Consider the following 16,319-nt stretch of genomic DNA (forward strand, 5'->3'; position numbering starts at 1 on the left):
ATTTCATCCACAGACTCCTGATCCGGAGTCTAACGCACGTGGCTTCCTTCAGAATGGCGTCCCGCTCCGACGGGAAGCACTATTGTGTCTTCCTTGTGTCTCTCCTGGGTGCGTCTGGCACCCCGCCTCGGCAGCCCACCTTTTATCTGGACTGGCAGGGTTGTAGATGTCCATCAGGGTAGGGGGGCGAGGCAATCCTTCCCCCATCACCCATCTCACATTGCCCTGAGATTTTGCACGTAGGCCAATTCCTTATCCCACAAAGGTGTCTCCCAAGACAATGGCTATGTCCGTGGCTTTTGTCTTGTTGAGCGACCAGCCCACTTTGCCCGAGGGCTTTACACGTGGTTTTCATGAGACAATAGTCAAAGAGTCGCTTTATTCTGCTTCCCTGGGGAACGTGGTCTTCAGCACGTCTACCTCTCTCTCTTGGGTCATTTGACCCCCCCTTGACTAGGGCTCTTGCAAATCTCACAAAGGAGGGGGCTGGGGTCATAACATAGGGTAAATGAAAACAGGATTTTTCTGCTGAGATTGAGTAAGGTTTTCCACTTTGAGAGGGCATACAGTGGAGGTGTACCAGGATACTGCCTGGAATAGAGGTCATCTGAAATAATGAGAGGTTGGATAATCTTGGGTTGTTTTTTATCTTGGAGTGGCGGAGACTGGTAGACATATACAAGGTTATGAGAGGCACAGTTACAGTATCTTTTTCCCAGGATTGAAATGTCTGATACGAGAGAACATACATTTAGATCAAGAGGGGCTGATTTCAAAGGAGATGTGAGGGCCAAGATTTTTTCAATTTTTACACAGTTGTGGGTGTCTGGAGTGTTGGCAGAGGAAGAAACATTAGGGACTTTTAAGAGATGTGTAGATGGGTGCATGAATATGAGGGATATGGACAGATGGCGTTAGTTCTGTTCCTCCGCTGTACCGTTCTATGAGACCAGAACAGGTCGTAGATTAAGGGTGAAAAGTGAAATAGCTCAGGGGACCTTCTTCATTCAGAGGGTGGTGAGGTTTGTAATGAGCTCCCAGTGGAAGTGGTGGATGTGGGTTTGATTTCAACATTTAGAGAAGTTCGGATAAGTACATGGATGAGTAGTGTACGGAGAGCTATCTGTGGTCCAGGTACAGGTTGATGAGACTATGCAGAATAATAGTTCACCATGAACTAGATGGGCTGAAGGGCTTGTTTTGTGTCTATGACCCTGATGTGGAATCCTCTTGTGGTTTGTATTGACTGTGGCAGGGTAACTGTCACTCGAATATAAAGTTGTATTGTTAACACTGGAAACTGTAGTGTTTGAAACATGGTGTTCAGCAAAAAAAAAGTTTAAAAGTTTGCATTGTCATAATTATTTTGAGACACACAAGTGAGACATGTTTTACAAAGTATTTTCTGGAGAATAAAATTAAATAGTTAAATTCTTTAAAGTGATGTTATGGTAAAGATGTTAATTTCAGCTGAGGTTTTCCCATTCTTCCACAGCAAGCAAAGTTACTACCACTGCAGCAACTGGTAAGTATGTGGTCCTTATGGGATACAGGCAGTCCCCAGGTTACAAACGAGTTCCATTCCTGAGTCTGTCTTTAAGACGGATTTGTACGTAAGTCAGAACAGGTACATCTGGTATTAATTAGTGTCAGTCAGATGTCTGTCTTAGTATATAGTATATATTTTACCTTTCTATGTACATAAAACACTAAAGAAACATATGTATTTCAATAATTAAACCACTACGTTGCTTAGTAATAATTGTAGCTTTCATCGGGCCAGGGCCTTTCACATGCTCCGTTATTCTCACTTTATCCTTTACCTTTAAAATTGTTCCAATCGTTGACCAACTGTAGTCTAACATTTTTCCAATGACTGATGGCGTTTCACCTCTTTCCGATCGCTTTATTATTCCCACTTTATTTTCAATCGCGATCGTTTTCCATCAACGAAGCAGAAAACTGCAGATTCAGCAGCAGCCACGGACGGCGGGTCCTCTGCTCCCCCGGGTCCTAAAGTCCACCTGCACTACGACAGGTTAAATGGGACGAGTAGGGGCGGTGCTGACTGGAAAAGGGGTGTCAGGGAGAATCTTGCTAAGAAATTTTTAAGCCTAATACACACTCAATACTGTGTTAACGGCAATGACTTAAAATGGCGGATGGCATTGTGATCCGACTTAAAATGGTGGGCGGCGTTCTCCTCCCTTCGTTCATAAGTACAAGTTGTTCGTAAGTCAGATGTTCGTAACTCAGGGACTGCCTGTAATAGTTGGTGTTTGCTGTAGTATAATAGTATTTGATTGTTCAGGGACATCTGTAAAGGAAAGTAAGATTGTACTTTTATTAAAAATCAGCGCACATCACAAACTTCCGAATCCAGAGACCTCTACATACATATGAGCTCCCATTATATAATATATTCCAATATGTGTTCATTCCTACAATGGTTGAACTAGTTTCCACTTGAAGTAATTGCTCTCAGCTGTCTTGTGTGTTGCCATTCATTACAATATAGTGGTGGTGTGGTTCCTTATTGATGATTTTTGTGTATTTTCTGATTTACAGACAAAATTAACTGATGGTACCCCAAAATAAAGGAAACATATTCATTACCAGTACTTTTGTTTGCGAACAGTCTTCTCTTTTCATATTTATCATAGTTAAGAATGTTTCATGGTGATGAATTGAATTATTCCAGATAACAAGTGGTATTTGAGCATTTTCTGATCATTGGTCAGATCTTTAGATTATTGATAATGCTCTAAAAATCCACTCTTCTGTTGGTGGATGCGGGTATGAAGGCTGCCCCTCTTACCAATGAAACAGCCCCATAAAAACTTAAAACCAGTTGATGCATGTTACAGTGCAGAACTTTTAACTCCATCTCTTGCCACTCGGATGTTTAGTTTTAAGATGCATCCACTCACCTTTATAGTGAGTGGATTTCCCACTCATCCGGAGTCTGATCTATCTCCCAGGTGGTATGTATTACTGTTTCATGTAGTTCTGACTAGTTTAATATCCACTTCCCCATCAGAGGTAGGAACTGCAGTTGCTAGGAATCTGAAATAAAACTAGAAACAACCTGTGTTAGGCATCGGTGGGAAGGGTGATACTTAACAGGTTATAATGAAAGAGTGGCTTTGGACAGGGTGTTTCTTATGATGGGGGAGTATTCAACCAGAGGGCACGACTACAGAATAGAAAGACATCCCTTTAGAACAGAGGTGTGGAGGAATTTCCTTATGGAGCGGTGAATCTGTGGAATTCGTTGCCACAGACAACAGTGGAGGCCAAGTCACTGAGCATATTTAAAGCAGAGATTGATATCGGTTCTTGATTAGTAAGGGCATCACAGGTTGTGGGGAGTAGGCATGAGAATGGAGTTGAGAGAGATATTAAATCAGCCAGGAGTGCTGGAGCAGACTCGACCTATTTCTGCTCCTATATCATATGGTCTTATATTAGTGGTGAAAGGTGAGCATCTGATTGTCAGGGCAATACACTGAGTAGTTGAGGTGAAGATTGAAGAGAATAGAAGCAGGTTAGGTTTTTGGGAAAGGGCAGCATGTCCGTGAATGTGGAAGGGTGGCACTTCCTCTCAGCAGCTCTGAGGACTGCCAGTGAGGTCCAGCAGCAGAGCACAAAGTTACAGTGGGCACTCTGCTTGAACGGTCTGCATCTGCATGAGATGCTGCTTTTTCATCTGTTTTAGTTTAGCAAAGTGTTTTTGTGCCTTTAAGTGCTTTGAATTTAAAATTAAACTTTTCTTACTATTTTATTTGTGTTGTGAATTCATTAGGATACCTAACAGCATCAACATCTTTATTTTACCAGATGTTGAATGTCCGGCTCCTGATATCCCTAACAATGTCCACATGATATCGATGCACAAACCTACTTATAAATATCAGGAGCAAATCAGTTTCCGGTGTGAAGAAGGTTATGAGATGGAGGGCGATGGTCACATTGTATGTGGAGAGGACGGCAAGTTTTCACCCCCACCACCCACCTGCACACCATGTGAGTAAACATTTCCAGAAATAGTGGGTAAAACTGAATCTGAATTGAGAGGCAGTATGATTTTTTTTTAAAAATGTGATTTGGTGACAGTTTACCTGCTACTCTTCACTCCAACAAACTTTTAAAGATTCAGCTTCTGAAATTAAAGAATAAAATGAGTGTAGGTTATGTTTCAAAATGAAACATATTATTGCTTTTATGTCACAAAAATTCAGATTGATAACAAAGTTCCACAGATGCTGGAAATCCAAAATACATGTGGTATCTGTGAAGAAGGAAATACCAAGGTTTTGCAGCGTGTAACCAAGGTTAAATAGTGATATGTCACGGGGATCTAGCCAAAACTTCAGCATTTAGCAATTCATAGGGGATTTGAGTTACAGGAAAAGTTTGAATCGGTTAGGACTTTTGGCACTGGAGAGCAGGAGAATGAGGGGAGATAGAGATATATAAAACAATGAATAGGTTATAGATAGGGTAAATGAAAGCAGGATTTTTCCACTGAGATTGGGTGAGGATTTCCACTTTGGGAGAGCGTACAGAGGATACATGTTGCAGTAGAGAACTTTTAACTCCATCTCTTGCCACTCAGATATTTAGTTTTAAGATGCATCCACTCACTTCAAAAATTATGACCTTGGTATAATTTTAGCCATTTCATACTGAGTAAAGTCTCTGGCTATTCACTCTGTAAGAGGCATGAATCATCTTGTACATGTTAATCAAGTTGCTCTCATCGGCATATCTTCTAAAGAGAAGCCCTAGCTCCCTCAACCTATATTCATATGACATGTTCTCCAATCCAGGCAGCATTTTGGGAAAGCTCCTCTGCATTCGTCCCATAACGAGGCAATCAGAATTGAACTGAGACCACAAGATACAGGAGCAGAATTGGGCCATTTGGCCCATTGAGTCTGCTCCACCATTTCATCATGACTGATCCAATTTTCCTCTTGGCCCCAATCTTCTACCTTTGTCCCCGTATCCCTTCATGCCCTGACCAATCAAGAATCTATCAACCTCTGTATTAAATATACATAAAGACAGTGTGTGAAAGGTTATGGGGAGAAGGCTGGAGAATGGGGTTGAGAGGGAAATGGATCAGTCATCATGAAATGACAGAGCAGAGTTGATGGGCTGAATGGCTTAACTGCTCCATTGTCTTGTGATCTATCATCTCTGTGGGATTACCGAGTGAGGCATCCAAAGTTTACAGAAGAACTGTGGCAAGTTCCTCAAGATGCTTGGAACAACCTACCAGCCCACTTTCTTCTAAAACTGCACAACATGTACCTAGGACATATATGTCAAACTCAAGGCCCGCGGGCCAAATCCGGCCCGCGGTGGAATTATCTTTGGCCCGCGAGATAATATCTAATTACTATTAAAGCTGGCCCCAGTAATCGAAGCGCCTGTGGCGTATGATATGGCTAATGCTGAGTTTATTCAGGTACCAGGTTTTCAGGGTTTTTGGTGTTTATTCGGCAGTCTTGCTCAGCAGTCTTCTTCATAAGAAACGGAATTTGTAAAGTGAAACACTTTGTAGTTATAGCAGAGACTGAGACACATGAGAGCAGGCTGAAAAAACGGAGGCAACGAAAGCTGCGTTCGCACGCGTCCGACTGATCCGGCCCGCATGAAGCTGCATTTTGCTCAATCCGGCCCGTGACCTAAAATGAGTTTGACACCCCTGACCTAGGAGAATTGATGCAGTTTTAAAGGCAATGGGTGGTCACACCAAATATTGATTTGATTTACAATAGACAATAGGTGCAGGAGTAGGGAGTAGGCCATTTGGCCCTTTGAGCCAGCACCACCATTCACTGTGATCGTGGCTGATCATCCACAATCAGTACCCCGTTCCTGCCTTCTCCCCATATCCCTTGATTCTGCTATCATTAAGAGAGTTTAGCTTTTGTAAACTATTTACTGCTCTTTATAGTAATTTTTTTGATTTCATCATTTTTGAAAGCAGCTTTTACTGTAAAGAATTTTTACATGCTTAAGACTTTTGAACAAAACTGTAGTGTTCATTCAGAAATTTTATGTCGGTGGGGAAGAAGCTGTTCCTAACACATTGACTATGTGGCATTTGTCGTATTTATTCTCCCCCAACTTCTGCATCACTACCCGGCTCCCCCTTCCTGTACACCCCCTGCACCATCACCTTGAACCATTATTTTCCCTGAATTTCCCTTGTAGTTTTTCCACCAGCATCTCAGTTCATTTAGTGGAGTGAACCAGTTTGCTCGGCATATTGCAACTGCATCTTCAAGCTGACTTCCTGCTCTTCAGAATCAGAATCAGGTTTATTATCACCAGCATGTGTCATGAAATTTGTTAACTTAGCAGCAGCAGTTCAATGCAATACATAAAATAGACGAAGAAAAAATAAAATAAGTAAATAAATCAATTACAGTGTATGTATATTGAATGGATTAAAACTCATGCAAAAACAGAATATATATTTTAAAATGTGAGGTAGTGTTCATGGGTTGAATGTCCATTTAGGAATCGATTGGCAGAGGGGAAAAAGCTGTTCCTGAATCGCTGTGTGTGCGCCTTCAGATTTCTATACTTCCTTCCTGATGTTACCAGCGAGAAAAGGGCATGCCCTGGGTGCTGGAGGTTCTTAATAATGGACGCTGCCTTTCTGAGACACCGCTTCCTAAAGATATCTTGGGTACTTTGTAGGCTTGTAGTAGCACCACCACCCCCATACCAAATCGTGATGCAGCCTGTTAGAATGCTCTTCATGGTATATCTATGGAAGTTTTTGAATGTTTTTGTTGACATACCAAAGCTCTTCCACTGATCTCTGCTACTGTGCATCCTCTCTTCCGATTCTGTGCTTTCAACAAGGTTAATTCTGCATGTTTATAGCATCTTTCATCCCTTTGCAAGATACTTTACGGTCAGTCATCTCACTGCCTTGCTGGAATTGCATTACTCGAGAGGCAATGACTGAATAGTCAAAAGAACATCAGAAAGGAAAAATGCAGAGCAGCAGGACATTCTCTGCAGGCCCGTCTAGACATGGTCTCTACGCCTTGTGCCTTGCGTGTCAGGGTGACTGGGTCCTGACAAAGTGTCATAGATCTGAAATGTCAGCTTTAATCCTCTTCCCACAGATGCTGCACTTCTTGTTTTTATTTTAGATTTCCAGCTTCTGCAGTTTTTTGTATTTTTCACTTTCCTGTGTTTTTTGACTGCTGTTTTGTTAACCTTAATACTATTCCTTTACAGCTCATGAATCCATTCCTCTATATCAAAAAGTACTCTATGGTAAGTCAGAAAATTGAATAATTCATGCTTTTATCTTAGTACATTTTTATTGACAGCAATAAACATGCACTAATATTTACAGAAAATGATGACAGTTGAAATCCTTTAAGGGTGTAAATGAGAGGTTTTTTTTGTGAAGAGGGCAACGGTGGTAATTGAGCAACACACACAAAATGCTGGGGGAACTCAGCAGGTCAGGCAGCATTGATGGAGAGGAGTAAATAGTTGACACTTTGAGCCAAGACCCTTCATCAGGACTGGAAAGGAAGGGGGAAGATACCAGAATAAAACAAGTGGGGAGGAGTGGAAGGCAGGCAAGCTAGGAGATAATAGGTAAAGCCAGGTGAGTGGGAAAGGTAAAGAGATGGAGAGGGAGGGATCTGATGGGAGAGGAGAGTGGACCATAGGTGAAAGGAAAGGAGAAGGGGGGAGGTGATAGGCAGGTGAGAAGAGGTAAGTGGCCAAAGTGGGGACTAGAAGAAGAAGGGAGGGTAGTGGTAAATGAGAGTATTTTTGAATCGAGGGCTCTGGTGATAAATGTGAGTATTTTATTCTGATGACCGACCCTTGTTCCTCCTCGTGCCTTCTACTCGCATAGACATCCGGTCTCGGTGATCTGAGACAGCCCAACATCCACAGATGTCCTTCGTCGTCCATCATGTTGATGGACTCTGAATGTCTTTCATCCCATGTCCATATTGCTGGCCTTCAAACATAGTGGAGGCCTGGCCTCTAACCTCTTCACATTCCTGTCCCAAAACTTAATCTGGCCTCTAAACTCTAACCTGACCCCTAACTCCCCTCTCTCTACCCAAAACCATCATTACAAACCAAACCATTGCTGCTCCAGAGAAAGCAACCCTGGTGTGTCCAACCTCTTGTAGCTAATATTCTCTAATCCAGGTAAACCTCTTCACCTCCAAAGGATCCACATCTTTGCTATACTCTACAGTTTACATTCTGATACCATATCAGGACCTCCTGTCAAGTTCAGAGCTCTCTGAGAATGGCTGTGCAGGTTGGTAGGATGGTTAAGAAGGCACATGACATGCTTGCCTTTATTAGTCGAGGCATTCAGTTCAAAAGTCAGGAAGTTGTGTTGCAGCTTCAGAAAACACTGGTTCTGCCAGGGTGCTGCATACAGTTCTGGACACCTGATTCTTGGAAGAATGTTGAGGTTTGAGAGGGAGCAGAAGAGATTTACCAGGATGCTGCTTGGATTAGAAAGTTTGAGCTGAAATGAGAGGTTGGACAAACTTGGACTGTTTTCTCTAGAGCAACAGAGGTTGAGGGGAAATCTGACAGAAGCTTGTAAGGTTAGGAGAGGCATAGATGGAGTAGCCAGTCAGTATCTTTTTCCCAGGGTTGAAATGCCTGATACCAGAAGGCATGCATTTAAAATGAGTGGGTTAATTTTTAAAGAAGAATACCAGGGTGGGGGTGTGTGTTCTCATTGAGTCCTATCAAATATTGAAAGGACTGGATAGGGTGGATGTTTCCTTTGGTGGGTGTATCCAGAAATGGACATCTTAGCCTCAAAATTGAGGAGCTACCTTTTAGAACAGAAGTAAGGAGAATTTTTTTTTTGTCCAGAGTAATGAATCTGTTGAGTGGTCTGCAACAGATTGTGGTGGAGGCCAAGTCCGTGGGTATACTTAAGAGGCCTGTGGGTGTATGGGCTGAACTGCTAGAGGATTATTCCTGATTGAGGCAGCTACATTTACCTTTGAACATCTGCATACATGATAGGTTTGTATTGCTATGGGCCTCACTTTGGCAAATGGGATTAGCTGAGGTTGGCACTTTGTTCGGCACGGACAGGTGGAGCTGAGGATCCGTTTCTGTGTTGTATAGTCATTGCAATGAGATTCATGGACAAGGCACTTTGGATAATGTGGTTAACGAGAGAAATCGGTGGTTCCCCTTCAAGCAAAGAGAAAGGAGAGCTATGATTTGTTGTCAGACTTGGCAAAAGCTCTAATTACCTCTCACAGCTACTAAGATGAGAGTTGAATTTTGTCCAAGTCTTTACTGATAATGCCAATCTAACATTGTGTTTAATCTTCTTTTATAGGGTTACTTGCGGTTGTTGTTGTTATTATTATACTACTCGTGATAGGCTTTTTATACAAAAAATATAGCTCAAGTGGAAGGTAAGTTGTGTTTTATATTTTATTGATTTATATTTTAGATGCTGAATTCTATCTCGTGCTCTAATTTCACCACAGTCCACTCCTTTTAACGATTTAATTGTCTGCTGAAAATTCCATTCAGATTTACAGAAAGGAGAATTGGAAATGGGAGTCTGAACCTGTTTTGATATTTGAAAAATCTTTGAATTGATGTGATTGTCCACACATTGTTGTGCACTCTGCTCAACATAACAGGACATCTTGCAGACGTGATTAACTTCCTTAAGCTATGATGGAACCTTGTGTTCTCCCATCATTTATCATATTAAAGCTCAGCACCATCACCCTCTTGATTCTTTACAGGGCCAAAGTCAACCCTGGCTACAATGTTCAGTGTCCTTAGACGGTGAATTGTACTGTGGGCGTGCAAGCCACTCCCCTCTCTTTGTGTAAAGTGACCCCATTTGAAAAAGGAGTAGTTGGAGAATATCTTCTGCAGGAAATGAGGCTCCTAACATCCAAAACTGTTCATGATGGACATGGGCATATTCGGAGATTGAGACTCTGCAGTCCTCTTGAGTAAAGACTTTCATTTGGGTTATCTGCCACTCTCTGGGTTAAACATTTTCCCTGCTGAATTACCTTCCCTTTGAGTCTATAGCCCTGGGTTACATCTAACATGGGCACAGGAACAAACCCTCCCGTTTACTACAATGTCCATGTTCTTTCTTTTCCTGCATGTTCATGTGCCAATCTAGAGCCTCTTGATCGCCTCCACTGTATTCACCTCACCTCCATCCCAGGCCCGTACTGACTATCTGGGTAGTAAAAAAAATTGCCCCCTGCACATGTCCTTTCCCCTTGTCCCTTCTCACTTTAAAAGTATGCCTTCTGGTATTAGAGCTGTTGACCCTCAGCGAAAGATATTGTCTTATCTTTTCTATATATGCTTCATCTTATATCCCTCTATGAGATCTCCATAGAACCATAGAACATTATAGCACAGAAACAGGCCTTTTGGCCCTCCTTGGCTGTGCCGAACCATTTTTCTGCCTAGTCCCACTGACCTGCACCTGGCCCATATCTCTCCATACACCTCTCATCCATGTACCTGTCCAAGTTTTTCTTAAATGTTAAAAGTGAGCTTGCATTTACCACTTCATCTGGCAACTCATTCCACACTCCCACCACTCTCTGTGTGAAGAAGCTCCCCCTAATGTTCCCTTTAAACTTTTCCCCCTTCATCCTTAACCCATGTCCTCTGGCTTTTTTCTCTCCTAGCCTCAGTGGAAAAAGCCTGCTTGCATTTACTCTATCTATACCCATCATAATTTTATACACCTCTATCAAATCTCCCCTCATTCTTCTACGCTCCAGGGAATTAAGTCCTAACCTATTCAACTTTTCTCTGTAACTCAGTTTCTCAAGTCCCTGCAACATCCTTGTAAACCTTCTCTGCACTCTTTCAACCTTATTAATGTCCTTCCTGTAATGAGGTGACCAAAACTGCAAACAATACTCCAAATTCAGCCTCGCCAATGCCTTATATAACCTCACCATAACATTCCAACTCTTATACTCAATACTTTGATTTATAAAGGTCAATATACCAAAAGCTCTCACTACCCTATCTACCTGTGACACCACTTTTAGGGAATTTTGTATCTGTATTCCTAGATCCCTCTGTTCTACTGCACTCCTCAGTGCCCTACCATTTACCTTGTATGTTCTACCTTGGTTTTTGCTTCCAAAGTGCAATACCTCACACTTGTCTGTATTAAACTCCATCTGCCATTTTTCAGCTGACTTTTCCAGCTGGTCCAAATCCCTCTGCAAACTTTGAAAACCTTCCTCACTGTCCACTACACCTCCAATCTTTGTATCATCAGCAAATTTGCTGATCCAATTTACCACATTATCATCTAGATCATTGATATAGATGACAAATAACAATGGACCCAGCGCTGATCCCTGTGGCACACCACTAGTCACAGGCCTCCACTCCGAGAAGCAATCCTCCACTACCACTCTCTGACTTTTCCCTTTGAGCCAATGTCTAATCCAGTTTACTACCTCTCCATGTATACCTAGCGACTGAATCTTCCTAACTAACCTCCCATGCGGGACCTTGTCAAAGGCCGTACTGAAGTCCATGTAGACAACATCCCCTCTGCCATGCTGCTCCAGGGAAAAAAAAACAAAGTTTGTCCAAACTCTCCTTGTAGCACATGCCCTCTAATCCAGGCTGCATCCTGGTGAGCCTCTTCGGCACCCTCTCCAAAGCCTCGACGTCATATTGTGGGGCGACCAGAACTGAATGCAATACTCCAGATGCAGCCTTATGAGTTCAATAAGGCTGCAACATAACTTCCTAATTCCATTCCTTGATTAATAAAAACAAGCTTGCCGTGTGCTTTCTTCATCACTGTATGAACCTGTGTCGCCACTTTCAGGGAGTTATGAACCTAATATCCCTCTACTCCTCAATAATGGCCTTGCCATTATTAAATGTAAATTATTCTTTACATTTGATCTCCCAAGGTGAAACACTTCACATTTGTGTGGGCTAAACTTTATCTGCTATTTCTCAATCCATATCTACAGTTGATCTATATCCCATTATATCATTTAGCAGTCTTCTACACTGTCCGCACAACCAAACTTCAAATCATTTGCAAACTTACAAATCCACCCATATGTCTTTAAATCCAGGTCATATACAAGAACATTGTTGATTAAGTTCCCAGGACCTGATGGGATATATCTAAAAAAACAGAGGTCCCAGTACAGATCCCTCTAGAACACCATTAATCACAGGGCTCCAGCCAGAATAAGCCCTATTGACTGCTACACTTTGCCTTCTGTGGACTAAATTTTGAATCCAAATGGCCAATGCACCATGGATCCCATGCATCTTAATCTCAGTATCAGTAAGGCCAAAGGACTGATTGTAGACTTCAGAGAGTGTAAGGCAAGGGAACACACACCAGTCTGCATAGAGGGATCAGGAGTGGGAAGAGTGAGCAGTTTCAAGTTCTTGGATGTCAGTATCTCTGAGGATCTAACCTGGACCCAACAAATTGATGTGGCTACTTTTTATTTGGAGTTTGAGGAGATTTGGTATGTCATCTAAAACTCTTGCAAATTTCTATAGTTGTACCATGGAGAGAATTCTAACTGACTGTGTCATTGTTTAGTATGGGGGGAGCCACTACACGGGATCAAAGTAAGCTGCAGAGAGCTGTAAAGTTAGCCAGCTCCATCAGTGGCACTAGCCTCCATTGTATCCAGGACATCTTAAGGAGTGACCCCTCAAAAAGGCAGTGTCCAGCATTAGGGATGCCCATCGGCCAGCTCATGCCTTGTTCACAGTTTTTTACTTATTATAATGTATTGCACTTGACGAAGGCAAACCAGGGTAGACATTGCACAGTGAATGGTGGGACACTGAGCTATACAGTAAGACGGGATCTGGAAATACAGATCCATAATTTCTTCAAAGTGCTGCATAGGGCCATAAAGACAGCTTTTTGAATTAAAGTATTGAGTGCAGAAGTTGGGATGTTGGTTATATAAAATACTGGTGAGGCTAAATTTGGATTATTTTGTGTAGCTTTGGTCACCTACCAACAGGAAAAATGTCAATAGGATTGAAGCAGTTGAGAGAAAATTTACAAGAACTTTGCTGAGACTTGACATGAGTTATAGGGAAAAGTTGAATAGGTTAGTAGGACTTTATTTCCTGGAGTGTAAGAATGAGAGAAGATTTGATAGAAAATTACAAAAAGTATGAAGGGCAGAATTAATGCTGAGGTTGAGTGAGACGAGAAATAGACGTCATAGTTTAAGGGTGAAATGTGGAATATTTAAGAGGAACCTGAGGGGGAAATTTTTCACTCAGTAGTGGGAGTGTGGAATGAGCTGCCAGTGGAAATGATGGATGCAGACTCAGTTACAACATTTAAGGGAGATTTGGTAGGTACATGGATGAGAGAGCCATGGAGGGCTGTGGTCCAGGTGCTAGGAGAAAACAGGTGGTCATGGACTAGATGGGCCAAAGTACTGTGGGGCTCTATGACACTACCTGCTTAGTTAGCTTGAAATGCCCATTAACGGAATCAAGGAACATAAGATCAAAGACATAGGAGCAGAATAAAGCCATTCGGCCCATCTAGTCTTCTGCACTTGATCATGGCTGATGATCTTCCTTCTCAACCCCATTCTCCCTGTAACCTTTGATGCTCTTTTACTACTCAAACTTTCCAAGGCGTAAATCCATGGTCTAATGAGACTAACGGAGGCCTACACACACTGATCAAGGAATTATCAGCCTCTGTTTTAAATATTAACCAATGACTTCACCTCTATAGGTGCCTGTGACAATGAATTCCACAGATTCACCACTCTGACTAAAGAATCCTCCATCTCTGTCCTAAAGAGACGGAGATGAGGAGTCCTTGTATTCGAAGGCTGTGCTCTCTGGTCCTCGGCTCTCCCAATATAGGGAAACATCATTGAGACAAATGTTCAGTAGTAATGTGTGCAAGTGGTAGAACGTTTACAGGATTTCCTTGAATACAGAACAGAGTATATCTGCCAGACAGGGCACACGGTAGAAACCCGTATTAAGGAGCACAGGAGGTAAACTAGAGAAATCGGCAGTAGAGGAACACTGTATTCACAATTGACGGCAGCACAATACTACTGTGCCACACTAATGGCTTTTGGGACCGCCTGGTGAAGCAAGCCGTTGAAGTAAAACTGGAGAAAAAGAATTTTAACAAAGACAAAGCTGTTGCCCTAAGCAAGGATTATAATTTGATTGTAAACAAGGTGGGACAGGGGAAACCTGTTTGGATGAGGACAAACCAATCAGGAGGAACAGACAATGAGTGGAAGCCCGAGAAGAGTTTATTCATCATATATGCTGGGACAACACTATATCATTTTTGGCAGAGCATGTTTGAAAGGTTGAATGTGGATTTCTCATGTTCCTTGGTTCTTCAACTACTGCAGAGTCTTGCCATCTTCAGAAGTTTTCTGATGACTGCCATAGTTGGATGCATCAGCAAGGGAGATGAGGTGGAGTACAGGGCTACGGTGGGGAAACTTTGTCACATGGTGTGAGCAGAATCATCTGCAGCTTAATGTGAAAAAGACTAGGGAGCTGGTGGTGGACCTGAGGAGGGCCTAGGCACTGGTGACCCCAGTTTCCAACCAAGGGGTCAGTGTGGACATGGTGGAGGATTACAAATACCTGGGTATCTGAATTGACAATAAACTGGACTGGTCAAAGAACACTGAGGCTGTGTACAAGAAGCGTCAGAGTCGTCTCTATTTCCTGAGGAGACTGAGGTCCTTTAACATCTGCCGGACGATGCTGAGGATGTTCTACGAGTCTGTGGTGGCCAGTGCTATCATGTTTGCTGTTGTGTGCTGGGCCAGCAGGTTGAGGGTAGCAGACACCAACAGAATCAACAAACTCATTCGTAAGGCCAGTGATGTTGTGGGGTGGAACTGGACTCTCTGATGGTGGTGTCTGAAAAGAGGATGCTGTCCAAGTTGCATGTTATCTTGGACAATGTCTTCCATCCACTCCATAATGTACTGGTTAGGCACAGGAGTACATTCAGCCAAAGACTCATTCCACCGAGATGCAACATTGAGCGTCATAGGAAGTCATTCCTGCCTGTGGCCATCAAACTTTACAACTCCTCCTTCAGAGTGTCAGACACCCTGAGCCAATAGTCTGGTCCTGGACTAATTTCCACTTGGCATTATTTACTTATTATTATTTAATTATTTATGGTTTTATATTGCTATATTTCTACACTATTCTTTGTTGGTGCGACTGTAACAAAACCCAATTTCCCTTGGGATCAATAAAGTATGTCTGTCTGTCTTGAGTTCTTTCTCATCATCATCATCATCAGGTGCCATGCCCAGTTTGAGCTCTGACTGCCATGACCCACACACTCCTGTTTCAGGTCAGTGGATCTATTCGTTGGTATTCATTTCCGGTTCTCTGGCTGCTGTCTCCATCATCATTTGTCTTTGCCTTCCACTTGCTTTCTTCCCTTCAGTCTCTCCCATAATTACCGTGCATTCTAACTCCTCTTTCCTAATCACATGTCCAGTGAAGTTACCGTAGATTCCGGATTTTAAGCCGCTACTTTTTTCCCACATTTTGAACAGCTTTGAACTTTGCGGCCAATAATCCGGAGCGGCTAATGCAAGGTTTTTTTCATGCCGCCTCGTAAACATTTTGCCTCGTAACAGTAGACCAATAAAATTGATGAGTAGTTCACAGAGGTCCAATGAAATTGTACGATAAATCATGCGCACTTTCACAATTAAATTATTGTAAATCAGTCATTTGTACTCACCCTCATCAACATGGAAAACACTCGAAGCATTGTGCTACCTACCCTACTTAGTTTAAACTATATTTGTTTTCTGTACTACATCGCGGGATGCTATGACGTCACACCCGGTTTCGCGGCGTCTTGTGGGAAAATGCCGTTTGCGATGAAACGGAAAGGAGGGGGGGAGCGGATTACGCGAGCGGCTTTGGATCCGAGCGAAATCTGCTTTTAAATGCCGTTTGCGATGAAACGGAAAGGAGGGGGGGAGCGGATTCCGCGAGCGGCTTTGGATCCGAGCGAAATCTGCTTTTAAATGCCGTTTGCGATGAAACGGAAAGGAGGGGGGGGAGCGGATTACGCGAGCGGCTTTGGATCCGAGCGAAATCTGCTTTTAAATGCCGTTTGCGATGAAACGGAAAGGAGGGGGGGAGCGGATTCCGCGAGCGGCTTTGGATCCGAGCGAAATCTGCTTTTAAATGCCGTTTGCGATGAAACGGAAAGGAGGGGGGGA

General features: G+C 42.7%; 1 protein-coding gene across 3 annotated transcripts in view; it reads left to right on the plus strand.

Annotated features, from left to right (window-relative positions):
• The window catches only part of LOC140717383 (membrane cofactor protein-like), a 57,303-nt gene that overhangs the window by 26,638 nt on the left and 14,346 nt on the right, over window positions 1-16,319 (plus strand). For 2 of the 3 annotated variants that reach the window (XM_073030915.1, XM_073030917.1), the window contains exons 7-10: window positions 1,496-1,525; window positions 3,841-4,026; window positions 7,273-7,311; window positions 9,386-9,464. In XM_073030915.1, coding sequence (XP_072887016.1) covers window positions 1,496-1,525; window positions 3,841-4,026; window positions 7,273-7,311; window positions 9,386-9,464 — 334 coding nt within the window. The remainder of the gene's footprint in view (window positions 1-1,495; window positions 1,526-3,840; window positions 4,027-7,272; window positions 7,312-9,385; window positions 9,465-16,319) is intronic. The other variant, XM_073030916.1, reaches the window with a different exon arrangement.

The sequence above is a fragment of the Hemitrygon akajei genome, chromosome 27, assembly GCF_048418815.1.
Source record: "Hemitrygon akajei chromosome 27, sHemAka1.3, whole genome shotgun sequence".
In the NCBI taxonomy this organism is placed as follows: domain Eukaryota; kingdom Metazoa; phylum Chordata; class Chondrichthyes; order Myliobatiformes; family Dasyatidae; genus Hemitrygon; species Hemitrygon akajei.